We start from the raw sequence: 27702 nt of genomic DNA, 5'->3' as shown, positions 1-27702 counted from the left end.
ATATTTTCAGAGGAAATTTGGTAAAAAAAAAAGTTAATGACTGTTACTGATTATAAGTTAAACGCTTGGTGAAGTCGTATTGTAAAAAACAAAATTCAATAAGAAAATGCAAGGAGAACTCACAGGACTGGGAGTTATATCCTGTTATATCCTGTATGGAAATGACTGGTTAGGCAAGCTAATAGGGAAAAAAGGCTTCAGTTGAGCATAAATACGAGACCAGATTTACCCAAGTAATGCAGCCATTATGTATAGTGCCCACTGTACAAGCCTCTGAAAGCAGTGAGCTCAGGTTGCTCCAATTGCTATGGGCCAGCCTCAGCAAAGTTATGTGACAATGTAATGTTCAGTACCAGGATGATCATCCTACACATGGATTTTCTCCTGCCTGATTGCATTTGCATATTCCAGGATGACAATGGCAATATTATTTGGATGCAAATGGTAGTGAGGAGTCATTTTCACACATTCACTGGCCAGTTCTGCGCTTAACCCTCATTGAAAGACTTATGGGTTGGAGAAAATGCACAGCATGGATCGACCCTCCTATTTTCAACACAAAGTTCAGGGCAAACATTAATGCAATTGGTGCCTCAGAAAATCCATGCCATAATCAAAACAGAAACCGGTCTGACAAAGTGTTTTAAACAAGCTTTGTTTAATATTCCACAGAGCAGCGTGGAGTTAAATTAACACTGAGATGGGGAAACAACTAAATCTAGAATAATTTCACATCAATGAACAAAAATCAACTACTAAAACAGCAGAAAGAAGAGGACGAAGAATGAGAGACAGGGAGGATAAAGACAGAGGGGAAAGTAGGTTAAGACAGAGAGAAGGGACTGCTGAATTACACGCTCACACACACACACTCAGCTGTTGTTTTTTTTATACATGCAGACACAGTGTATGACTAGTGAATGCATTTACTTTAAGGTGAAGCCAAAATGGATCTGTGTTGTCTAATGACATCATTACCTGACCTCACTAATGTGGTTTGAGGCTATAGGCAAACAAATCCTTACCACAATGTTCCAAGATCTACTGTAAAGCTTTCTTAGATGTGTAGACATTGGTACTGCAGCACATTTCAGATTAATACCTTTCACTTCGGAAGAATATTTCGACGGTGTCCACAAACTTTGGCACAACTCTGACAGGGACACGTTTTTTAGAATTGTGATAATAAAACAATAAAACGTTATTTAGGCTCAGTTTAGAGTGAAGTCTGTGAAGTCTCTGTGCTCAAGAGCCACTGGAGCTGACACACACACACACACACATACAGACACACACACACACACACACACACTCTGGTGAACAGTGGACGTGATGAGTTGTGTCAGCTCATTCTCACGATGGTGTGCAGTGAGCACAGCTCAGAGAAAAGAGAGTATACTCTGGTGATGGAGAGAGAGAGAGACAGAGAGAGAGAGAGAGAGAGAGAGAGATAGAGGGAAAAATGAAAACCAACCCACTGCAGTCGTATGTACCGCTTTTTTTTAATCTACCCATTTAAACTGTGAAACACAGGAAGCTCCACCACAATCTAACACAAAACCTTAGGAACTCAGCACGCTTGCAGGAGAGCACAAATTGCCTAGCCTTGGTATTTAACCAAGTGTTAAATAACCAAGAATGCTCTCATGTGGCACAAATATTGTCTCCCTATTATATGAGCATCTTGAGTTAAATCCTTGGGGATGCCACAGACATGCATCATTAGGAGTACTAGAAAGTATTAGGCCTTTCTGAGTGTGTAAAAAGGCCTTTCCTCTCCTCCCATCACTCAGCGTGTGGATATTTGTCAGTTAACAAAACAGAATTAGAAATGTAAGGTTCTCCTATGGTCACCATGCCCAATGTAAAAAAATCTACCAAAAGGGGTATGCATCTCCCCCAGTATTGGGCTTTGGAGCATTGGAGCATTATCCAATATATTTGGGATAAGTATGAGAGGCATACGCCATCTAGAACTAATCATCCAATAGTACATTCATTCATTCATTCATTCATTCATTCATTCATTCGTTATCTGTAACCCTTATCCAGTTCAGGGTCGCGGTGGGTCCAGAGCCTACCTAGAGTCATTGGGCGCAAGGAGGGAATACACCCTGGAGGGGGCGCCAGTCCTTCACAGGGCAACACACACACATTCACTCACACCTACAGACATGTTTGAGTCACCAATTCACCTACCAACGTGTGTTTTTGTACTGTGGGAGAAAACCATAGCACCCTGAGGGAACCCACGCAGACACAGGGAGAACACACCACACTGCTCACAGACAGTCACCCGGAGGAAACCCACGCAGACACAGAGAGAACACGCCACAGTCCTCACAGACAGTCACTCGGAGGAAACCCACGCAGACACAGGGAGAACACACTACATTCCACATAGACAGTCACCCAGAGGAAATCCACGCAGACACAGAGAGAACACACCACAGTCCTCATAGACAGTCACCCGGAGGAAACCCACGCAGACACAGGGATAACACACCACACTCCTCACAGACAGTCACCCGGAGGAAACCCACGCAGACACAGGAAGAACACACCACACTCCTCATAGACAGTCACCCGGAGGAAACCCACGCAGACACAGGGATAACACACCACACTCCTCACAGACAGTCACCCGGAGGAAACCCACACAGACACAAGAAGAACACACCACACTCCTCACACACAGTCACCCTGAGGAAACCCACATGGACACAGGGAGAACACACCACACTCCTCACAGACAATCACCCGGAGCAGGACTCAAACCCACAATCTCCAGGTCCCTGGAGCTGTGTGACTGAGACCCTACCTGCTGCACCACCATGCCGCCCAATAGTATAAGTGTATAAGTAATGTAAAGTCATCCCAAATGGATAGAGGCTATTACTAACTCTGATGACGAACAAACACCCTATCAATACATGTATGAAAAAAATACATCAGCAGAGCAGGTGCCAACAAACCCTTGATCACAAAGAGAATTATTTCCTGTGTCTTTCAGCCCTGCATCACAACACAAAAGGTGTTAATTGTATGCTTTCTCAATTAACTATCAGTAGCACTTGAATTCATAATGACCGATTGCAGTGCTCTAAACTCTGAAACTGTACCTAGAACTGTGGCATGACATATAAACTCAGCAGAGAAATGAACAGCTTTATACATGCTCCTAAATCACACTTGACCCCATTAAATGCTTGCTGATAGGATAATGAATCAAAACGCAGTCACATAAAAGGCAACAATAAGCGCTTGGTGTAGTTATTCATACAGCATTAACATTTTAAAAGGCCATTAGGCTTCATAGACCTTCTTGCCGAGAAATGAACCAGCCCTGATGTAAACCAGCTTTAAAAAGTTATACACAACTGTGCGCTATGATATGGATTTTACCAAATATAAAACAATATAATACTGTGATCAGCCCATTAACAACCAGACGTAATTAACACTTGAATTTAAATGATTTGAAAAGAGATAACATTGATTCAATACCAGATCTAAATGATACCAGGAAAACACAACTAAAATAAATAAATAATTAAACCAATTAGATTCTGCAAGAAAAAAATGCAGAGACTGTGTGAGTGTTGATGCTCCGTGATGGACTGGCACCCTGTCCAGTGTGTGTCCCTGCTTTGTTCCCAGTTATTCGACACGCCATAACCCTGAACAGGATGAATGAATGAATATTTGAATGTGAATGTGACATTCAAAACGCAGTGTATATGAATATGTGGTTTTCTGAGGTTGAACGAGCTAAACAGACCCAGCACATGAGCCTAAGGTCACAACATTCATGTTTAGTGTTGCCTAGAGTGGATAAAGCCCCCAGCACTGAGCTCTGGAACAGTGGAACTGACTTCTTTGGAGAGAGGGAGCTCCATTCAATACCTTTAGGTTGATCTGTCATCCAGAATTAGCCATCCAACATTATGTATGATGATTTAATTGTCAGCCAATCCTTGTACTTGTCCTAAACCTTTTGGTCATATAGTTTCTAAATGTAGGTTTCAGGTTTTACAGCTTCCCGCTTACTACAGCGGCTGTGTAAAAACATTCCACTGGGACAAGTGTCCAAGTTGTAAAAACTCTGCACGTTTTAATATTTTAAAGCTACGCTCTGAGACAAATATAGGCTACTTTCACTGTTGGAAATGGGAAAATGTGCTGATGCTACTCCCTTGTTACAGGGTTTTTGGGTTACACTCAATTCAGCAAAAAGTTTGTGGACAACTGCTCATTCAACATTTCTTCTGAAGGTTAATAACTCAAAGTTTGTTCCCCGTTTTCCTGTCGTGACAGATTCTACTCTTCTGGTAAGGCTTCAGACTAGATGCTGGAACACTGCAGTGATGATCTGATGGCAGTCTAAGATGGGAGCATTAGTGAGGTCAATTACTGATAAGGACGATTATATTAGATCACATAAAAAAGCTCATGTGCAGGAGGTTCAGTGAATCCCATTGACTTTCATATGTTTTATGTAGGTTACACACACTGTGTGTGGACAACTCACTATTTGTAAGGGGCGTCTACAATTTTTGGACATATACTGAGGAGAGGAAGTGTTACCAGCAGCAAGAACAAGGCACGATGATGGATTATTCGAATTAATCCAAGCGTCAATTTAATCAAAGCTGTGAGAGTAATCCTTTTAAAACAAACAACAAAAAGAGTCTGATATTGATTGGACATTCCTCCCACTGTGTCCAGTGACACCCTTACACACTTGGCTGTAGCTGTGAAATCAAACACAACAAATGAGACAGGAGCATGATTTAAACAATATTCCTGTGATGCTGTATTAAATAGTGTAGCGATTGCGTACAATAATCTATACGGTCACCCCTTGTAATACACCTGTAATTGGTTGCTTTTCCTACACCCATAGGAAGGCTATACAACAGGCATTGGAACATTTCTATGAGGATTTGATGGCATTCAGCCACGAGATATAAGACACATTGCCCAGATTAGAAATAAAGAGATTACTAAAAATAGGATTTTTCAGTGCAGATTATAGCCTACTATGGCATGCGAGACACAATCATGGAGTACAACAAGACAGTCTTACAGAAATATTACAGGAGTAATTATTAATAAATTATTTATAGATGCATAAATATGCATAGACTACCAATGCTAAACAGACCTATCCTATTAAATATAGACTATGAATGCGAGGACAAGTAACAGTGCAATATTAACTGTGCAAGGATGTGCACATTTCCTAAGATTACGAATTAAATGCTTATATGTTCATCATAAACCTGGCTAATACAGCCATTAAACTATGTATTTTGTAAATGTATATATATGATTATAGGGTAATGATCTATAAGTCAGTCAGGCTGTGAAGTCAACAAACTTTGTAGTAGTATATAAAAATGCAAACTCATATAGTTTACTAGACACTATCGCAGCTGATGAAAACATAAATTATTATAAACAATGGAATAATACACATGTCTGAAAATATTATAAACAGTTTTTGACAATTACTATAGTTATAGCTATAAAATATGAGACAAATATTGTAGTTCAACAGCAGTGCAGGATTTACATATGGGTTTGAATAAAGGATAGATTATTAACCTACAGAAATACTGTAGTTTAATATCAGATGATTGTGCCTATATAGAGAGACAATAATTACATACAATTATTACATATTACTGTAAGACTGTTATAGGTTTATAAAAACACAACATAGACAGCACTACAGCAATAGTATATGAGGTATAATATAAACCATTACACACAGTTACGACGGCATACTACAGAATATGCGATAAATATTATGGACAGGACCAAGACAGCACTACAGAGACATTAAAGGGAGATTAAAATATAGATTACTATAGTTTAATATTAAAAGATATGGGGAAAAATTAATACATTATACATTACTAAATAAAGCAGAACTAAAGGGTTGAGAAATGGAATTATATTCAGTTAGTTCTAGTTCACTATGGGATATAAGAAAAATATATATTGCGATATAAAACAATATAGGAGGTGAAAATATTGATTAGTATAGTTTAGTAGATATGAAAAATATATTACAGATTGCTAAATAAAACAGCACTACAGGATGTGATCATATAAATCATCATACACATTTGCTACAGTTCACAACATAATAGGAGAGAATTATTATGCATTACTTAACAAACAGAACTAATATATGTTTAGATACTGATTAAAGCACTATAGGAATCTGATGTTCCAGCTGGAGATAAACAGTCAATTCAGAACAGTACAATGTGGCATGCATTTAAAATCCACCATGTGACTAAAGCTGTGCTTTTAAGAGAAATTGCCAGAGTAAACGGTTTAAAAATCTTTACCTCTGAACACTGGTGTACTTTCTGGAATCTGAGTGTGTTTTCCGATTAAAAGCCACTCTGTGAATTCCGCTGCTGTTGTGCACTTCTTCTGGACAAAAGCATCCTTACTTCCAGGCAATTTGGCATTTAAAAAGACAAAAGTATGTATATATTGTTTAGTTCTGACTCAAATACAGATCCAATTCTGTCTGGAACGAGCTGAAAGAAATAACAGGCGTCAAGCTTTTTTAGTTGGATGCAAATGAGCTCCTTAAAAAAACACAGCGTCCACACTGCACGGTCAGCCCACTATCATCCTCATCCTCATCTTCATCATTATCCTCATCGTCATTCGAAAAGAAAGGGCTTCCCCTCTCCTAGTGATCTGAATACGGTATGAGGAATAAACAGTAAATACAAATAAAACCCTTCCCTACGACACTATTTAACATAAGAGATAAAAGAGAAGACTGAATGATGGTAAACAGCCATGTAAGTCGTGAACTGGCGCGAATAAAAATACCCTTCTCGAAAAAACTGGGGAAAGTCTTGAGAAAATGAGAGAGAGAGAGAGAGAGATTTGCGTTTTCATTCCAAATAACCGGTTCTTAGCAAGTGGTCAAGCATTTACATAAAATGAACGAAGCGGTGCACCGCTGAATAAACTAGGAAATAAGAAAGAAGGCTATTCAATTACGCGTTCCACCTTAAATGGAGCAGCCGTTACAAGAGCAGGTGAAAAGACTAGTGATACAAATGTGTAGGTAGTGATATAAGAGTAATATCAAAATACAAGAAAACGACTGAGATTGCAAAAAAAAACCCGAAAAGAGCTAAAAAAAAGATGAGCTAAAAAGACGAGAGGGATAACAGGAAAAATCACGGTTAAAAAATTAGATACGAACAAAAATGTCTAAGAAGGAGTGAAACTATAAAAACATACATCGTTTCCATGGGGAAAATGAGAACGAATATACTCAAGTTGGCTTCTTATTAGAATGAACCATTCCACCTTAAAGGGCAGCCGTTGAACGGAGAGTGAAAAGCTAGTGGAACATGTTAGCATATTTAGGAGTTTGAAAAATAGTGGCAAAAACACCACTACTCAGTATGGTAGCTACAATATAATGAAGACAAAACGTTGAAAATGACTAACCAGGTAGATTTAAAAAACATCTAGACTTAAATTTATTAAACGAATTATCAATTCCACCTTAAATGGACCTGCCATTAAATTTTCATCCGCTTCGTCAGGTCATTGCAAAATGCAAAGAACGTGAAAAGAAAGAAAATATGAATAATATTTCCTCATATCAAGGGAAAGAACAGTTATATTAAAATATTTAAGGTGGTAGCATCTACAAAGGATATTTAAAAAATGGCAAATAGCCATAAATTATAAAATATATCCAAAAATGAAATTGTTCTATTTAAATCACCTGTTCCCCCTTAAATTGTGCAAAATTTAATGTGGAACAGACAGAATTAGCAAATCTCAGCTTTAGTGCAGTTTCCTGTAGAGTGAAAGTGTGAGCATGTAATATAAGATAAATAATGGCTAAAAAGCACATATTTATGGACACATTTACTGGTTTCATTTAACTCCTTTATGTATTATGCTCATGAACTACCAATTTTTACCACAAACTAAGGCACACAACTACATATTTACAGAATATTCTAACATGTATGAACAAGATGTTCACTATATTTTGGCCACTGGTGAATTTCTCCAAACTGAATAACGTGTTATGTAGGGATGCAAACACAAATGGACGGATTAGAGAGCAACACAATGAAAAAAGGAGGGAGAGTTGGGAGGATGAGGGGACATGAGTGGGGGAAGGGTGGATGAGAAATAGAAGAGGGGAAAGAGAAAAAAGCTGTGCATGTATCTGGGAGAAAAGGGAAAAGAAGGAGAAAATTTTGTTATGTATGCAAGACTTCCTCTGTGACTGTTGCTAAAACAGAAATGGTTCTTAAAAGGCTTTTAAATGTTGTGGGTGCTGCCCAGCGCAAAAGCTGTAGCTGTAACTATGCATTGATTTCTTACTAAATGGCACCAAATGGGTTCAAGCAACTTCTTGGCAGAGAACCCTGATTTTTACAGTGTGATGTTAAGAGTTGTTTAGGGCTGCAAGATACATTGCTTGTTTATTGCTAACGAAACACTGGGTCTTACAGTACTGCTGCATTATGCAGACCAATATTGAAGAGTCACATGAAAACATGTTATCAGCATGAAATATTTACAAATCAACCACTGATCAAGTGGGTGGGGGTTGATAATTATGAACTTTAAATATGTCTTTCACTGCAATAAATGTGTTTCCATACAAGGATCCCAAGTACAGCAAGCTTTAGCCACGGGTTTGATGTCAGGCTATGCCTCATTCATGTCCAGAAGTTGGAAAAGCAACAGAGCAAATTCACCAGAGTTAAATCAACACTATTAAAGTTAATTTAACACAGGGACTGTTGGTAGTTGTAAATATTTTTTTACACTAGTATTGATTTAACATTGGTAAATTTGCTGTGAAATATTGTTTTCTCTGCAGAGACCTCAGTTTACTGATATAACAAAACAAAAATTTAGTCTACTCCTCCAAGTGTAACGAGCATATGTAAATAGGCTGTGTCAGATCTTGTATAATCTTGATGAGTTTTTTTAAATGATACACTAGAAAAAATACTCTTGAATGCACACAAAAAATACTTTATATAAATTCCACATTTATTTATTTTTAAGTCCAAAAGCCTGTTTCAGAATAGTTTTGGTCATTGGTAAATAATTCAGAACTTTGACCATAAAAAAAATTTAAAATACACAGACCATTAATAATTCATACACAATCCATTTTGACATGTGTACATTTTGACTGCATCTGTACATTAAGATATCAAATTCATTTGGGGAGCCACATAAAATTGCACTTGGACAGTAAAATTGCAGCATCAGTGTGTCTTAATGTTGCCTTTAATATGGTAAATAATTCTGTAAATCTTAATTTACATCTCCCATATTTCTACATATTTAACATTCATATTTAGTGCAAAGATAAAAAAGTAATAGACATTCATTAAATTCATATACTGAGACAAGGTTGTAAACTTTTGTTTTGACTGCTATTAAGATGTAATAAACAACAGCTAAATTAAAATACACTGAAATAACTGTAAAAGTCAAAACTAGAGGGTTACTGCAAGATTTCATTTGACCTCAGAGAAAACCTTTAGAAAACCACAAGCTGGAATTAACTGCTTTTTTTCTTTGGGAATAATCATATTTTGGAGGAGGGAATGCCCCTTATTGTAGTGTTCAAATAAAGTACAAAAAAAAAAATCAAAATTTTGTGCAAGATTTTTTCCACCAAACATCACTGTGTAATTTGAATTATGAAGGTATTAAATAATAAAAAAAATCTAGACAATAGCTAGCATGTCAATGAGTTTATACTTCTGTGCTGACTTCTGCTTTTATACTCTGCAATTGCACCACCACACCACCAGGGCTAAATCTCAAACATCTTTCCCTACAGTATGTAGTACAGAATGCAGTGGTGTAGTAGAATTACTTTTATAAATCTTTAGTGTGCACTATATAGGGAGTAGGTCGTTGTTTGGGACAGAGCATAGTTTACATGAGGTGCCAGCAAAGAAACAAATACAAAACCAGAATGCTTTTCCCACATGGCCTGACTTCTCATTATTTTTTTCCCGGAGGTATATTTTTGTTTGTATTCACCCCTGATGCCCATACCATGTCTGATGAAATCTCTCACTATGAGTCTGTTGCTGTCTGCAGTCTCTGTGTGGAGAAGAGGTGTTTATGTTGATATAGACCACACTTGATATTGGTATGGCATGGTGACCATAAGATCATGTGCAGCTGCTCTGAATTATAACATTTACCTTTAAATTTAGATTTTGTCATACTTTGTTATACTCATAACAATGTATGTTAATGTTTAAGATATGCCACTGATTAAGTATTTGCCTATGTTATTTTCAGTATGTTTTATATACGACTGTAATTTATTTCTAGATAAAACCTCAAAAAACTCCTATCTCTTGCCTGCTCTGAGCTGAAATAAGGGCATGAATTGCAGAATGATTGACAGTGGCATCATCATGGCAAGGTAAACAACACAAAATCAGTAGCAGAGCTCTAACAATTATGGAGGTTTCTATGACAATATTATATATTTAAATCAATGTCTTGCCTTACTAGCCAATCAATCTGACTGGATCAGAATTAGACCCGCCTACTAATGGATGGCGGACATTGTTGACAGATTTATTTCATAGTGCAAGGCTTAATTTAAATAATAAATTTAATAAAATACATTAATTAAAAGATATTAATAAATAGAAAAAAACATTATTTAAGCTTTATTTCAAAATGTAATATTTAAATGAAATTTTAATTAATTTCTTTTTTTTTAGTAATTGTTTTTAAATTCATTTATTTATATAATATTATCACAAAAAAGAAACCTTGGGAAAAATACCCTAAGTTCAGCCTGGGTTTGGATGCTCCTGTTGAATCCTTAACAAAGGGGTCCTACAAATTTTTAGGATCTACAAACTGGGACACATATTGTGTTTATGGGTTGTGCTGTGTTTGAGGAGAGGAGGAATTATTTCTCAGAGTTGTTTGTTGGCAGTAGACTATCTCCTTAAACCTTAACTAACCTTAAAAAGAACACAATGTGTTCATGATCCATGTAAAATCGAAGTTCATTATTTAAAACTTTAAAAGCCAAGGACCCTGAATATATTAAAGTGAATTAAATAATCAATTCGTATTTCCTGTATTTATGAGCTGCACTTGATAAACTATTTATAAATTATAAATAAATTATTTTCAAATAACTGGTGTTAAAAATCATTCATTCATTATCTGTAAGCGCTTATCTAGTTCAGGGTCACGGTGTGTCCAGAGCCTACCTGGAATCATTGGGCGCAAGGTGGGAATACACCCTGGAGGGGGCGCCAGTCCCTTACAGGGCAACACAGACACTCACTCACACATTCACTCACACACTCACACCTATGGACACTTTTGAGTCGCCAATCCACCTACCAACGTGTATTTTTGGACTGTGGGAGGAAACCGGAGCACCCGGAGGAAACCCATGCGGACACAGGGAGAACACACCAAGTCCTCACAGACAGTCACCCGGAGCGGGAATTGAACCCACAACCTCCAGGCCCCTGGAGCTGTGTGACTGAGACACCGTGCCGCCTTGTTAAAAATCATTGCTTGCTTATTTATGTCTTGACGGTATGAACCATAAAATCATATAGACAGCATCTCTGGATTTAGGCATATTGAATTCACACTGCAGGCAATTGGACAGCACACACCGTCTGGTAAAAGTCGCTCTCTGTTTTTGTCTTACCCATACTACACAGATACAACTTGTCCACCTCTAGCTTGCCGAAGTTGATGTCTTTGGGCAGTTTGATGCTCCCAATATCAATAAACATCCTTTCAGTCTCTTCAAAGTCTAATTTGGCCAGTGTGAGGTGGTAGGTGGGGAATTTTGAGTGGCGGTGGAGCCAGCCTTTCTTTTTAAAAGCCTCTTGGAGAGGGCTGTTGAGATTCTGGATGTCTGGGATTGGACCTGGGGGCAGAAAAAGGACCCGGCCATTGAAGTGCTTGAGTTTGAGTGGGAAACCGATGGAGATTGGTGGCTTAAACATGCTTTTGACCACAGAACGGAGGATGTCCGCTGCAGCCTGAACCTCTGCTTTGCCCTGGAGGACCAGGAGACACAGAGTGATATGTAAAGTGGCTGGTTTGACCCAGAATTTCTCAGACTTGGGCAGGTGGGTCAGAACCTTCCTCTGGACGCGATGGAAAGCCATAAGAGCTGCAGGGGAATCCACACGGATGCAAATAAAATGTGTAGGACTGCCAGAAGGCCTTTTAGGTCTTGACTCCGGAGGAATGCATGATATTGACTGGATTTTTTCTTCCTCCACCTCATTCCAGTCTTTCCATTCTTCCTCTAGAGCAATCTGTTCGTCTCTCACAGAGATTGATAATCCCGCCGCCTCTTGCGCAAACTCCAGATCTCCGGAATCCTCATCCATTTGTTCATTGCCAACATACTCTGTTGTACCTTCCACATCACTGAGATTATCTACACAGTTCTCCATTTGTGATTTTTCTTGGCTTGTATCTGGAATGGCATTCTCTGCAAATTGTTATTGAGGAGAAAAATTACAAAGCATTATGTCATCAGCCAAGCACATTTAATATACTTCACTTTCAACTTTGATAATTAAACAGAGTGGATTGTTTTATATAACTGTAATGCATTATATGAATCTATAATAAAATTTCAGCTGGGATTTCCCAAGTATTTTTAGCCAGTGGGCACTTCAAGTACATACAAGTTTTTGACACCCTTATAATTAGTGATGGTACATGCACTGAGGATACAAATGTTTAGTTTTGCAAACACACTCTGTATGATCTCTATGAAATAGGACCTGCTGGTGCAGTGGCACATGAGCCTATGGTCAATATGCTCAATCAGGCTTTTCTTATGCCAGGTCAAGCTCTTATTTTAATTTTAATGGTTTGAAAAGGGTTCTATATTCTTATGCTTTTATCTTTTACAGACACACTTTTCTAAAAAGACATTGACAAACTTTAAACATTAAAGTAGCAGATACGACTGATTATGAGTGTTGGTTTTCACCTTGGCAATCCTCTCTGTCAAAAGGGGGTAGGACTGTCTGCCCAGTGGATCCAAAAACGTGGTCTGTACGGCTGTCTCTATCCCAAACACGCTGCCCTTTATAACTGAAATACTGGATCCTGTGACGGGGAATAGTCATTTCTTCAGAGTAATCACAGTCACACACCTGTAAACAGAATGTAACATGGCACATGAAACTAAGGCACTAATGATATTAAACAGACACTGATCCAATTTAAGGGTTTCAGTTTTAAAAAATTTCAGCAGATGAAACACAATAAAAAAATTAACTAGGTCCAAAGGATCCTCCAAGTATTCTCCTTTACTGTATAAACTGAACTGACGCCTAATGACATGGGTGTGATTCTGTACTGAACCTGTTTTAAACATGACCATCCCCCATTAACTGGTTCATTCAGAGACTACATTTTTGTTTTACCTCTCGTGAGTTACACTACATCCACATGAAAAAGACAATAAATAATCACTCATAATTACTCTTATCTACTTTTTATATGGGAAAGTGCTGAATATAAAATGACACACAAATTCAGGTCTACTGAACAGGATGTTTGCGGTGCACTTGCCATGACACCAACATCTTTCATATGAAAATAATATGAAATGAATTGTTAAATAGATCAAGGATGTTTTATAAGCGGGCGGCACGATGGTGCAGCAGGTAGGTGTCGCAGTCACACAGCTCCAGGGACCTGGAGGTTGTGGGTTCGATTCCCGTTCCGGGTGACCATCTGTGAGGAGTTGGTGTGTTCTCCCCGTGTCTGCGTGGGTTTCCTCCGGGTGCTCCGGATTCCTCCCACAGTCCAAAAACACACGTTAGTAGGTGGATTAGCGACTCAAAAAAGTGTCCGTAGGTGTGAATGTGTGAGTGAATGTGTGTGTGTGTCTGTGTTGCCCTGTGAAGGACTGGCGCCCCCTCCAGGGTGTATTCCCGCCTTGCGCCCAATGATTCCAGGTAGGCTCTGGACCCACCGTGACCCTGAATTGGATAAGGGTTACAGATAATGAATGAATGTTTTATAAGCTCTACCTGAGTGTCCCAGGAGAAGTCACAGAAGGGGCGCTCCAAGACCCCCAGGAAACGGTCAAGGTGTCCCACCACAAAGTCAGCTGGGTCCACACAAGTATCCCACAGGATCCGGGAGATGACATCATCAGCTGTGCGCATCCGGGGCTTTTTCTTTAACTCCTGAGGCTCTATGGTAAATAAGAAGGAAAATATTACATTATATATAAGTAAGAATAAAAGGGTGAGACTAGACATTATATGAGCATAAAGTTTTTACCTTCATTCTCTTCATCTTTGGCCTTTTCTGTTTTTCCAGATTTTGTTCTGGACTTGTGGTTTTTGGTGCTTTTCTCTTCTGTTTCTTCAGGTTTACCCTCAGCACAATCAGTTGTACTGCATTCATGCATTAAGTATGAGAAATCAAGAAGGAAAGGGAAGTGTCATTATTACAACTTTATAAATGTGTGTATAAACTGTATATCCCCACCACATTAGTAAATAGTGGAGAACATATTTAATTATGAATTTGATGTGAATAAATTCTCTATTACAGACTTTTGCACAAAGTTTTGCTTTAGATGTTAACACAATAACGTGCTAGCTAGCTGGTTCAATCACCATGGTCAGCAGGGGGATTCACCCACAGCGGAAGTGCCCTTAAACAAGGCATGTGTATGTGTTCACTGCAACAAAGGAAATGAATGACACATGTAGACGGCACATTTCATTGTACGATAAGAAAAAAATAGCAAATTTGCCCATATTACATTCATTCATTCATTATCTGTAAACGCTTATCCAGTTCAGGGTCGCGGTGGGTCCAGAGTCTACCCGGAATCATTGGGCGCAAGGCGGGAATACACCCTGGAGGGGGCGCCCGTCCTTCACAGGGCAACACACACACATTCACTCACACACTCACACCTATGGACACTTTTGAGTTGCCAATCCACCTACCACACTCCTCACAGACAGTCACCCGGAGCGAGACTCGAACCCACAACCTCCAGGTCCCTGGAGCTGTGTGACTGCGACACCTACCTGCTGCCTCCCCATATTACAACTGCATTTGAAACGGAGCCTTATGTATAAAAAATTAAACTTCTGCCACTGTCTGAAAATTCTCCAGTTCATCAACAACAAAACATATGATGCTGTGAGGTGACTTGATAGATAACATAGTTACCCAACTGCCCTTCCACCTAAAGAAATTCTCACTCACCTGTGGCGCTGTCGACACCTGTCTCCAAAACGACATCGTCCAATCAGAAAGAACCTGCAGATGTCTGGTCCATCAGAGTCCAGTTTAGCAACATCTGTTTCTAAGATATATATTTTTACATTACACCACTATTACCATATCTGAAAAATTAAGCAATAATAGTTTGAGTAAAGTTTTTTTAACTGGATTAAATTCAAATCAAACAAGTCATTATTCACATGGTCCAGTTCCATATACTTCACATCAAAAGACAGGGCAAGCAACATAGGAGTGAAAAGAATAAATAAAAAATACATTAAGAATTGAAATAAAGGAAGGGATAAGAATATAGTGAGAATATGTTACTTTAAAAAATAGGGGGGGATTAGAAATGGATAAATTATTTAAATGACTATCCAGATATGATCATAGATATGCAGCAGGTAGGTGTCGCAGTCACACAGCTCCAGGGACCTGGAGGTTTTGGGTTCGAGTCTCGCTCCGGGTGACTGTCTGTGAGGAGTGTGGTGTGTTCTCTCTGTGTCTGTGTGGGTTTCCTCCGGGTGACTGTCTGTGAGGAGTTTGGTGTGTTCTCCCTGTGTCTGCGACAGTTTCCTCCGGGTGACTGTCTGTGAGGAGTGTGGTGTGTTCTCCCTGTGTCTGCGTGGGTTTCCTCCGGGTGCTCCGGTTTCCTCCCACAGTCCAAAAACACACATTGGTAGGTGGATTGGTGACTCATACGTGTCCGTAGGTGCGTGTGTGTGTATGTGTTGCCCTGTGAAGGACTGGTGCCCCCTCCAGACTATGCTCGGGCCTTGCGCCCAGTGATTCCGTGTAGGCTCCGGACCCACCACGTCCCTGAAGTGGACAAGCGATTACAGATAATGAATGAATGAACGTCAATAATTTGTTTTTCCTTTTTTTTTTAATATATATATATTTTTCCAAAGGTACTTTACTACTAGATCTTAACCAAGGGTAACACAATTGTAACATATTGAGACATAAGTTACCATATTTGTATTATAAATTTCTAATGTTACAAGAATAAAATGCCATTTTTTCCAGAAATCTTCCTAGGTCTGTCTAGAAATATAAACAAATTGTTACTGTAAAAATGTACTTTGCTGCTCAACTTTATATTTTAACAGAATCCCTGAAACATAGTTCAAGTAATTATCAGTCAATTTACAGAAAATGCTTTAAATATATTATTACTATTTATTTTAAACAGGGTGTTGTTTAAAATTGTGAATGTTAAAATGGTATTCTACAAGCTACAAAGTGAAGTTTTGTTCAGTTTTATAGATCTCAGTAAGTCATACTACAAGCCTAATCAAGCTAACAAGTAACACATTTAACCTGAAGGAATGAGGTGTGTATCTGAGTGGAATGCATTGGGCTTGTTTTTAATCCATGCTTAAACTTAAGTGTGTAAACAGCGCCTGAAATTGGACTCATGACTCAACGCCATGAGACCAGAAACTAACAACCCTGAGGTCATCAACAGTGGAAAAGTGCTAAATACAAAGAGAAAGATAACACACCCCTCAGTATACACCAGGAATTTTTGACCTTTGAAACACAACTCACACATAAAGAGCAAAGGTCTGTTTACTGTATATTGTATTAAAATAATCCCTACGTTTTATTACAAATAATGTAATGTACTTAAAAAAAACCTGTTTGTGTGTCTTCTCCTGTGTGGAATTTTTCAGATATTTCCTCCTCAGCAGAACACTCCATGACAGACGCTTTTATCCAAAAAACCTTAAATTCTTCTGTTCTGGCCACTGAAGCAGGTCTAGAGCCAAATAAATAGAGGAAATGGAAAAGTCAGATTTATTGGTGTAATAAATACTCTCAAATTCTCTTGAGCTATAACTAGACCACAGTAGAACAATTTATTCATAATAGTCATGATATTGAGACACTTTCTCATAATTACAGTACAACCTTTGGATAGTGACATATGTTTTCATAATAATAATACGCTAACATCTCAATTATGACATAATAATAATAATAATAAAAAATTAAAAATATATATAATCTTATCTCCTATTTAAGTATTATTAAGTATATAATAATAAACTAAGCCACAATGATGGGAAGCATTTTAATTTTTTATTTACTTATTTATCTGATTACTAAGAAAATGGGAAGTAAAGTTATTCGAAGAATGTCTAGCGACACGAGAGTTAGATTTGTTTACTAAAACCTAAAGTATATTAATTTCATCATGTTATTAATACACAACACAATAAATAAATAAGAGAAAACGTATGTGTTGACTTACCATGCAAAACTGACCCAGTAAGGAGGAAGTTAGTCTTGAATTACAAATTTATGGGTCAGTCCCAAATGGCACCCTAATGCCTACATAGGGCACTTTGTGAGTCATTAAACACTTAATACACTCAAGTACTTCTCTGTATATTAGCCACGTGTGGCGGAATCCCAAATGGCAATTTCCATTGCAAATAATGCACAGATTGCCTCAATAATTCACAATATTCGTTATATAGGGTGTAGGGAATATAGGGAATATATATTAATTTAGACCACAGCCCATGACATCATCCCTTTGGATATCACAAATATATCATCACCTCTGTGAGTCATAAAGGCGTGGATAAGAATAAAGCAAATTTCAAAAGGATATTGAATGATTTAACATTAAGAGTTACGAAACTAATATATTTTTTTAAAAATACCACTACATACTAAAAATCACAATGCATTAAATTTCAAATAAAATCAATTCTAATAACGGAAAGGGCTTTTATTATTCATATTATTTGTAATACACTTCGCGTATCCTAGCAACATATGCCCATAATTGCCAAATATTATAAAAATTAAAATCCCATATGAATAAATCAGGACACTTCAAATATGATTCCAGGGACCTATATTTTTACTTCAAAAACACGTTTAAAAATTAAGGAATCAATTCTCTCATTTGCTAGTACAAATTATTTACACTGATGTAAATATATCCGCTTTAACGTATGGTCAGTTTGTAAATATATTGGTAATAATCTATAAATCCGGTTAATGTACAACCCATGTGTTCACGGTTACTAAAATTACTTAAAGCCCTTCAACCTAGTGTTTTTCTGTTGCTGGTCGTTTGTCTTGATCAACAAACGGTTGGTGTTGGACTTTTATTTTGACAGAATTTGGATCGCTATTGTGAGCAGTGTTGTCATGTTATGGAGCGAGCGCGTGATTCCACATCACGTGACTGTTAGAGCTATGATAAAGTCTAAAAGGATTTCAGTGATATACACGTTATTGACCTTCATTAAACCTTATTAATCCGTATCACGGGACATTAATATACGAAGAGCGAAGGGAATTGTGTGAAGTGTAGATGGGTGTGATGTTTTTCTTGTTGCTGTTGTGGTAACACTGCTGAAGTCCTGTTTATTGTTGTTTAGGGACTTAGACGTGTTTTACCATATTATTAATTATAAACACAACAGCAGCGTGTTTCCAAGAGCTGGAAATAAGTGTACAAGGTGAGTAAGATATATTTGTAGTTTGCTATTTTTTCTAGTCAAAGAACAAATTGTAGAATAAAAGGGTACAATTTCCTGGACATTATCTATTAATCTATTATGATTGAGTAAATATGTATGTAGTGTTTAGTACTGTATTTACTAACACTATGTGAATATGGTCATGCAACAAAAGGTTACTAAATAAAAAAAAATCTTAAGTAAAAGTACAAAGCAATGGCTTTTGTTAACTTGTGACCACAAATTTGTAATAATTAAAAAAAAAAGTGTTTTGGGGTTCTTTTATGGAATAAAGTCAGGTGAATATGTGTGGCAACAAGATATTATAGTTGTTCCCATGCTTAGGGTTGTTCCCACACCATTTTAAGCTGCTCGTGTGCATTATTAAGTTGTTCACACATCTTAATTTATTTTGAATGGAGATTACTAAAAGGGAATGACTTGATATGATGTAGGAACGATATAATTAAGGTGCCTTATTTAATCCTTCGCAAGCATTAATAAAAATTCTGTTTGCATGGTTTAAGTCGTTCCTACAGACAATTAAGTCATTCCCATGCCTAAATGAGTTCTCCCCATGCATTGATAAATTGTTCCCATGGATAAATAAATAGAAATCTTATTTAATTTACATTCATTCATTCATTCATTCATTCATTCATTATCTGTAACCCTTATCCAGTTCAGGGTCACGGTGGGTCCAGAGCCTACCTGGAATCATTGGGCGCAAGGCAGGAACACACCCTGGAGGGGGCGCCAGTCCTTCACAAGGCAACACAGACACACACACACACATTCACTCACACCTACAGACACTTTTTGAGTCACCAGTCCACCTACCAACGTGTGTTTTTGGACTGTGGGAGGAAACCATAGCACCCGGAGGAAACCCATGTAGACACAGGAAGAACACACCACACTCCTCACAGACAGTCACCCGGAGGAAACCCACGCAGACACGGGGAGAACACAACATACTCCTCACAGACAGTCACCCGGAGGAAACCCATGCAGACACAGGGAGAACACACCACGCTCTTCACAGACAGTCACCCAGAACAGGAATCAAACCCACAACCTCGAGGTCCCTGGAGCTGTGTGACCTGTTGCACCACCGTGTCGCCCATTATTTAATTTACAGTCCATTTTATTTTATCCAATTATATAGTACAAATAAGACTCTCAGCCACTTTATCAGCCTTATACACCTACAATACAATTTCCCATATAAGGACTTATATATTTGTTCCCAGATGAATGCCTTAGTGGCTTTGTGTCATTTCTGTGAGCTTCATGGCCCTCGAACACTCTTCTGCACTGAAGCTGTCCACCCTCCATCTCCACAACCTGCATCCTCTCTGCTGGGCGAGCGAGAAAGAGAGAGCGAGGGAGAGAGAGAGGGTGAGGGACTGACCATGAGGGCCAACAGCTCGGCCACACAGAGAGCTGACATGTGTGAGGTAAGAAAAAACTTTTCACAAAAGCATGTGTGCAGTAACGATTTAGCAATGATTAGCAATAACTTTTACTTCTCTTTACTTAATAATCTCACCCAATCTTTCGTTCTCTCTCTCTCTCCAGGGCTGTCGTTCTCTTCCTGCGTCTCACCCTGGTTTTGTGAGTATTGACTCTGAAACTGGAATTCGTTTTCTGAGTCACCAGCACCCGAGGCAGCCTCAGCTCTTCAGTGTGGTGAGACAGGCTTGTGTGCGCAGCCTCAGCTGTGAGGTAAGATAGCTGTTTATTATTTTTTTGGGGTTTATTTAGAGAAAGGTAAAACTATAAAAAATACTTTTAATTACTCTGTATATTCCCATTTTGTTCTGTCCAGGTGTGTCCAGGCAGGGAAGGACCCATCTTCTTCGGAGATGAACAGCACGGTTTTGTGTTCTCTCACACATTCTTTATCAAAGACAGTTTAGCGAGAGGTTTCCAGCGCTGGTACAGCATTGTGATGGTGGCAATGGACAGGATTTACCTCATTAATTCCTGGCCATTTCTCTTGCGACATCTTAAACTCACAATCCAGAGTCTACAGAGCACTGCACTGAAGGTACAATGCAGCTCAAAACAGAATGGATACCATCTAATCCACTATATTTATTGTGATGCATTGCAATCTGTCAGCATGAAGACAATCAGTAAGGCTCTGGCCCCTCCATGACCCTGAACAGGATCAAATAGTTACAGAAAAGAAATGTACGTTTCTCTAGATAAGAGTGTCAGCCATATACTAGACAGGTAAATGTGAAAGCTTTTGTGTGTGTGTGCGTGCGTTTCCTGCAGGTGTTTGACAGTGAGCAGGGTGTGTGTCCTCAGAGAGCCATTAGGTTGAACAGTGCTTTCTCTCCAGCTGTGTTTCCTCACCAGAGAAGTGGAAATGCCGCTCGCTCTCTTCCATCCCTCACACAGCATCCCAACCTGTGGAGCAGTTTACACGCCTCATTCAGCTGGTACACACACACACACACACACACACACACACACACACACACAATTACTCACACAGCACCTTAACTTCTATTCTATTTTATCTATGCTATGTATATTCTGAAGGCTGCTAAAGGCTTGTGGGAGCCGACTGACAGAGAAGCTTCTAGAAGGAGCTCCTACTGAAGATACACTTGTTCTTCTTGAGAGACAAACAGGTAAAGGACCAAAATGGGCTGAATGTTGTCAGATCTTACAGAGAATCATTTTTTCTATTCTAAAATAGTAATGTAACTGTTAAAGGCTAAGCACCACTTAATGGACCTCCATGAATATTTCACATTATTTTAGTTACTGACAGATATAAGTATGAATTAAAATGAAAATAGCAGCTTAGTTTGCCTTAAAACTGACAATTTTATTAAATTAACGGAAAAACCCGAGCTCGCTACGGAAATTCTTGAACGCAACCATGTGACGTCACTGGTGGACAAAAGCTGAACAACGCCGCGGTAAAACACCGTTATGACTGACTGTTATGACAGTATCTAGCTAAATAACCAACATTATTCATGACAATAGCCTAGCAATAAGCTAAACTCAAATGTAGAGGTACCGTTATTCTTGTAAATGTGATCGAAGTCGAACTCGAATTCATCCGACACTAGAAACCTCCGTAATGCAGCTACGTAGCCGAGTATAATCTGAGCCACCGAGTTTAGCGAGTCAAGCTAACGTTAACTAACACCAACTAAAACAGGCGAAGTGAGTGTCCTTACCCTGTTTACCTCCATGTTACAGAGGCTCTTGAACACCTTTCGTTGGTGTCCTTACATGCCCATATTGTTGGAAAAGCGCCAGTGAAATGAGCTACAGATAACGGAGTGAGCGGATGGTCCTTTCCAAAGTGCCCGTTTAAAGTGGACACATTTAGTCCATTTTCTGGATATTTTGGGATCTTTGGGCCATTTGTTCACAGATGTCCCACTGTACATTGAATGATTGCAGCCAAAAACAACACACCTTTTCGTCATTTTGCATTAAATTAAGTGCAACTTCTAGAGTTGTTGTCCACCATCTACGTAAATTCCTGTATTTATTTGTTTGGCACTTTCATATAACTGGTGCTTAGCCTTTAAATAGGGTGTTTGAAATGCACTCCTGTTCACTTTGTCCCCAAAAGTAAACAATGTTTACAATCAGTGGATTCCTGTACTTTCCCAAACCTTTCCCACTACTGTTCAAGTTTTATTTATTTTTTTTTTACTTTATATTTTATAGCAATGCACACTGAAGAAGAAATATGATTTGGCGTGCTTAAAAGTTCATATTTATTTATTTATTTATAAATTTATTTGATTTTTTATAAAACAGTATTTGTATTGAAACAGGTTGTTGAAAAATATCTGAATTTTGCTAAATGTGTAGGATTATTCACATCAAATGTCTCTATTGATCTATTGAGCTTGTTTATCCATCAAAACACCACTAATTGAAATGGAATCTCCTGTTTTTCTCACATAGAACAAGAAGAGGAAATGATTGCTGAGGGAGGTGGGAGTAACCCTCAGCTCGACCAATCAGAGAGCTCACAGGACCGAGACTTCCCCTATGGAGATGGTGGAAAAACTGAAGAGACACTTGGACCAAAGTTCAAATCACTGAGACATCTTCGACAGGTTTATTCATTATAAATTTCCCAGAGCGGTGACATTTTAACATTGAATAACTGTTCTGAACATTGTTATATATGTATAAAATTTGTTTTTTTTAAGGTTCTTGGTCCTGCGGATTTCCGTCAGCTGGCGTGGCACGTGCTTATGGGAAATCAGGTGATCTGGAGAGGTTCAGACCGATTACTCATCCAGTCAGCTTTTAACATGCTCAAGGTGAGATCATCAGAATTATGAGCACAATGTTAGCCCAAATTTGCTTAAGAAAAATATTTCTTCCATTTTGCATTTGCATTCGACCCTGTTCTGCCCTCTTTTTTTCTGTCAGGCTTTGCTCCCGGTGGGATGTGTGCGTGTGGTAGGGTACAGCTCTCAGTATGAGGAAGCGTATCGTTGTAATTTCTTGGGTCTGAGTCCTGAGGTTCAAATCCCAGCTCACGTGAGTTCCTCAGGTATGGACAACAAACACTAAACACTGCACATCTTACGAAACACCTCATGTAACCATAGAAAATGCACCCCTGATTTATTAAAATTCCAGTCTCCATGTAAAATGGCCTTTTAAATTCCTGTTAGTATTTAGATAACATGTGGCGTGTTTGAAGTGGAATATGCATAGAGCGCCAAACAAGATAGAATCACTGCTGCTTGGAATGAACAGTAATATATTCATTCATTCATTCATTCATTATCTGTAACCCTTATCCAGTTCAGGGTCACGGTGGGTCCAGAACCTACCTGGAATCATTGGGTGCAAGGCGGGAATACAACCTGGAGGGGGCGCCAGTCCTTCATAGGGCAACTCACACATTCACACCTACAGACACTTTTGAGTCGCCAATGCACCTACCAATGTGTGTTTTTGGACTGTGGGAGGAAACCGGAGCACCCGGAGGAAACCCACGCCGACACAGGGAGAACACACCACACTCCTCACAGACAGTCACCCTGAGGAAACCCACGCAGACACAGGGAGAACACACCACACTCCTCACAGAACAGTAATATAGGCACAGTAAAATATGTAAACATAGTAAATACTGCAAAAACTGTTGGTAAGACTTTTATGTATTTTTGAAATATTTGATGCTGGAAATAGAATGGTACTTAATGCCTCTTTTTATTGGAAATTAAATAAACAAAAGATGGTCTATGATCTGGTACAGGACTGTATATTAAAGTCTTTTGATACAATGATATGATGTTCACAGTCTGTTTTTATTATTTTTCTCTATTTCAGAGTTCTCTTTGTTGGTGGATGTATTAAATATGGAGCAGAGCTGTGTTCAAGCTGCGTGTAATGAAGATATTCTCTCACTTTACCAGTTCACCATCACCAGTGCTAATCCACAACCAACAGACAGAGGTAAACTCAAAGAACACATGCAGAAACAAAAGAAAGCTCCATATTTCAGTTATTATATCTCCTTAATTCACTTTATTTTGTTGTGTTATCATGTATTGAGTGAATATGATGAATGGATGAATATAATTTAGAATATTTCTTTACCAAAAACAGGGAATGAGGCTAATGTTGCTATCAAGCACAAGAAATTAATAGCATATATCATTTCTGTAAACAGAGCCTCAGAGCTCCCCTGAATCTCAAACCACATCCAGGGCTTCATTAAAGTTGAAAAGACTTGGTAAAACTCCAAGACGGCACAACAGACCTCTTTCTGTTTTGGTATGTGGGATGGTTCTCCCTCTTCCCATCACTCAGCACAATGCTAGCCAGCGCAGGTGCCTCTTGGGTATTGTAACAGAATATAAAGTCCAGCTGGCATGAGGAAGATTGAAATTGATTTGTAGTGACAGAAGGAAGTTAGTGCTCAATAGAATGGGTGGCCATTTTTGAAATATGTTTTATTTCCAATAGGTGTCAGTATAAATACGAAGAAGAATAATAGGAGAAAATGACTGATTGCACCTTTAAATTATGATTCTCTGGCATTGTGTTACTGGGGTGGTTCTAATGAGTGAGTGGAACTGGCATTGATTAACACTGGGGAGAAAATTGTATAAAAATGTTTTTTAAAAAAAAGAACACTATACTCTTTGAATGTGGATGTGGTGTGTGGGATATAGACGTTTTAGGATGTATTTCTGCAGCGATTGCTATAATGTGCGCATGCTTACTCTATCTTTGTTAACAAACAGGTCCGACTCTGCTGAATAAGATTGAAGTTGCTCTGGCCAATGAGAATCTGTCAGTGGAGGTGGTGTCTCACTGTCTTCTCTGTCTCAAGGAGGAGTGGATGAAGTTAGTGTGACATTTTCATTTTTATGAATGTTTATGAATGTATTTTAAACATTTTTTTATGTATTACATTCATTTTAAATGGATCTATACATCCTGATTGAACTGGTTTATATTCCATAGCGCTGTTCACCGTCTTTGCTGACACCTAGTGGTCTGGATGTATCAGAGATTCAGTAATAAGACTTAATAAAATTCCCTTAAGACAAAGGACTGACCCAATCTATGAAGCGTAAACTACTTCAGTCTACTTTAGTCATTCTGCTGCAAAGCACTTTGAGTTCATGAGTTCACTCTGTAAAGAGCAATGCTGAATTTGTAAATAATTACTTTTATAAATGTTATCTTGGGAAGAGTTGCTTATTTCTCCTTTAATAAATTTGATTGAACCCTGTTCCTCTGTTCTGCTGTTTTTCAGTAAAGTGAAAGTGTTGTTTAAGTTCTCAAAAGTGGATGGAAGAGGGAGAGAAGACACTCAGAAGGTTTTGGGCCTTCTCGGGGCCACTGGCCCTGGGGAAGAGGACAATGTTCGACTGCTGAAGTTTTGGATGACTGGACTGAGCAAAACATACAAGAGTCATTTAATGACTGCTGTCAGAGGAGGAGAGAGGACTCTGAGCCAGTGAGAGACTGTGTGTGTACATTAAGGAGCTTGCCTCCTTTGAGGAAATGGACTTGAAACTTGCTCAGTCTAGGGCTGAAAAAATTGGATGGAATACTAATATTGTTTTAGTTATAATGATTAATGATTGTTTAAATTATAAATATTAATAGCATTTGTCTAATATTTTGTTCCATTTATGTCTAAAATGAAGGGCTTGCTTGCCATTTGCTGCAGTTACAGCTTCTACTATTCCTGGAAGTCTGTATAAAAGCATTTGGAACAAGATTTGATGGCATTCAGCCACATAAACTTTAGTGAGGTTGAGTACAGATAGTGGATGATTGGCTCTGGAACACATAAACAACTCTAGCTGACCCCAAATGTATTGGATACTCCAGAGAGCAATGCTGGGGGAGATTCCCATGGTGAACACCTCATGGTGATATTCCCCTGGTGTGGCTGACATGTAAATGTTCATGTCATATGGTCTTGAAAATGCTTAGTTGAAGAACCAGTGCTGCAGTTGTCAGTTATCTACAAGTGCCTGTATATGAGCATGATGTTAAAGGAGCAGTCAGTTGTATTTACTTCCAAAACATAGCAAACATTTCTGAAGGTAATATGAGATGAAGAAGAAAATTATATTGTAAAGGAGTTTATGTCACATATGGTGCTTTTCCACCGCATGGGTCTGGGTCTACATGTCTCGACAAGGCTCGGCTTGATTTGGCCAGCGTAAAAGCAAAAGAGCCATATCACTAATGACAGTATCCCTAATGGCAGTGTCAGTATAATGGCAGTATACATGATTTATTGCTCTTAAATATTATGCTACCCTGGTTTTTATATGTTATGATATCATCAGCAAGTCTGAAAACACCTGTGTATCAGAGCATTACGGCACTTAACCAGTTTTTTGTTGTTGTTGTTGTTGTTTTTCATTTTATCCCAGTTTTCTCCCCAATCATTTGTTGTTGATAATTCAGCCCTGTTAGCTAGTACCCAGCCAAACACAATGTCACAAACCTGACAGGGGACAGGGCAAGCTCATATTTCTGAGACACGAAACCAGCCACCACCTCTTTTTGAACAGCCACTAACACAATGCTACTGGACAGTTTGCTACTATGTCATTCAGCAGACACCTACGATGGCCAGAACTGTGATTTTTGTGATGGGGGCGATAGCAAGGCTTTTGTGCTGTCTTTGAATTCAAGATTGTTTGTTTATACGAGAGTTTTCAGTGAAATGTCCTCAGGGATTCACTAAAATATTATGAAATAACGAACCTGTCTTTATTCCACCTCATTGCTTATGTCTGTTTCAACTTGCCCTAAAGGGAATTTGTACTTCTGTTACATCTTTTATGTGTATTGTAACTTCTGTCAGTAATATGTTTTTAGATATTGAATAAAAATAACTGTGAAATACCTCTGAAAACAAAACAAATAAAACAAATCTTCTCTTCACTAAATATTTTGTGGTGACACGTTGTTTACTTGGGTTACAGACTCTCAGTATTTGTGTGTTTAAATACATTTCACTAATTTCCAATGTGAAACTACATTCTGGCTGATTTTAATGAAGTAACATTCAACAGAAAAATATCCTGGCAATTCATAATAAAATAAAAAAAGTTTCTCCATTCCTTTTTCCATCATTTCTCCGAAACTTATCCAGTTCTGGTCCAGTGCCAGGACATATTTCTCTCTCTCTCACTCTTTCTTTCTCTCTCTCTCTCTCTCTCTCTCTCTCTGTCTGTGTGTGTGTGTGTGTGTGTGAAACACATCACAGAAATTACCGTAACACTACAGTTCACTGCCAGGAATCCCACAAAAATTCATACGTCAGTAAATATCTCCAAACCTTTCACTATTCACATCCTTTTGACTCAATATCACATGCAGCAGGCATACG

At 38.5% G+C, this 27702-nt stretch overlaps 3 protein-coding genes across 8 annotated transcripts in view; 1 reads left to right on the top strand and 2 right to left on the bottom strand.

Annotated features, from left to right (window-relative positions):
- The window catches only part of ttyh1 (tweety family member 1), a 29644-nt gene extending 21844 nt beyond the window's left edge, over window positions 1-7800 (bottom strand). For 3 of the 5 annotated variants that reach the window (XM_066684044.1, XM_066684047.1, XM_066684048.1), the window contains exon 1: window positions 6366-7088. The gene's annotated coding sequence lies outside the window, so the exon portion shown is untranslated. Of the gene's footprint in view, window positions 1-6365; window positions 7089-7287; window positions 7308-7783 lie in introns of those variants that run through there. The other 2 variants (XM_066684045.1, XM_066684046.1) reach the window with 2 other exon arrangements.
- A 1279-nt stretch (window positions 7801-9079) lies between these two features.
- Window positions 9080-17645, bottom strand: leng9 (leukocyte receptor cluster (LRC) member 9). 2 transcript variants are annotated; one of them, XR_010804365.1, is made up of 8 exons: window positions 17591-17645; window positions 16974-17095; window positions 15313-15412; window positions 14368-14483; window positions 14112-14278; window positions 13061-13226; window positions 11378-12550; window positions 9080-11327 (listed from the first exon to the last, which is right to left on the bottom strand). XR_010804365.1 is itself a non-coding variant. In XM_066683226.1 (7 exons), exons 2-7 carry the CDS (start codon window positions 17035-17037, stop codon window positions 11685-11687), a joined length of 1479 nt encoding a protein of 492 aa, XP_066539323.1. In that variant the 5' UTR covers window positions 17038-17095; window positions 17591-17645; the 3' UTR covers window positions 9080-11684. The 2 variants fall into 2 exon arrangements, 1 of the variants encoding a protein (XP_066539323.1); XM_066683226.1 differs by having other exon boundaries at window positions 9080-12550.
- Window positions 17646-18526: 881 nt separating this feature from the next.
- flcn (folliculin) lies at window positions 18527-27253 on the top strand. The gene is made up of 12 exons (XM_066682209.1): window positions 18527-18818; window positions 20072-20278; window positions 20400-20546; window positions 20650-20871; window positions 21105-21271; window positions 21375-21466; window positions 22773-22927; window positions 23024-23137; window positions 23250-23373; window positions 24162-24287; window positions 25082-25184; window positions 25600-27253. The coding sequence occupies exons 2-12, from the start codon at window positions 20072-20074 to the stop codon at window positions 25805-25807; spliced, it is 1665 nt and encodes a 554-aa protein (XP_066538306.1). The 5' UTR covers window positions 18527-18818; the 3' UTR covers window positions 25808-27253.
- Window positions 27254-27702: the final 449 nt, after the last annotated feature.

This window comes from Hoplias malabaricus, chromosome 10, assembly GCF_029633855.1.
Source record: "Hoplias malabaricus isolate fHopMal1 chromosome 10, fHopMal1.hap1, whole genome shotgun sequence".
Classification (NCBI taxonomy): Eukaryota; Metazoa; Chordata; class Actinopteri; order Characiformes; family Erythrinidae; genus Hoplias; species Hoplias malabaricus.
The sequence above is the reverse complement of the archived record's forward strand: the minus strand, read 5'-3'. Positions and strand labels throughout refer to the sequence as shown.

Coding starts and splice junctions, on each gene's coding strand:
- leng9 (XM_066683226.1), bottom strand. CDS start 17,037: ATGGAGTGTTCTGCTGAGGAGGAAATATCTGAAAAATTCCACACAGGA. Junction 14,279..14,367: donor CAAAGATGAAGAGAATGAAG/GTAAAAACTTTA, acceptor TATTTACCATAG/AGCCTCAGGAGTTAAAGAAA. Junction 13,227..14,111: donor ACTTCTCCTGGGACACTCAG/GTAGAGCTTATA, acceptor TTCTGTTTACAG/GTGTGTGACTGTGATTACTC.
- flcn (XM_066682209.1), top strand. CDS start 20,072: ATGAATGCCTTAGTGGCTTTGTGTCATTTCTGTGAGCTTCATGGCCCT. Junction 22,928..23,023: donor CACTGAGACATCTTCGACAG/GTTTATTCATTA, acceptor GTTTTTTTTAAG/GTTCTTGGTCCTGCGGATTT. Junction 23,138..23,249: donor CAGCTTTTAACATGCTCAAG/GTGAGATCATCA, acceptor TTTTTCTGTCAG/GCTTTGCTCCCGGTGGGATG.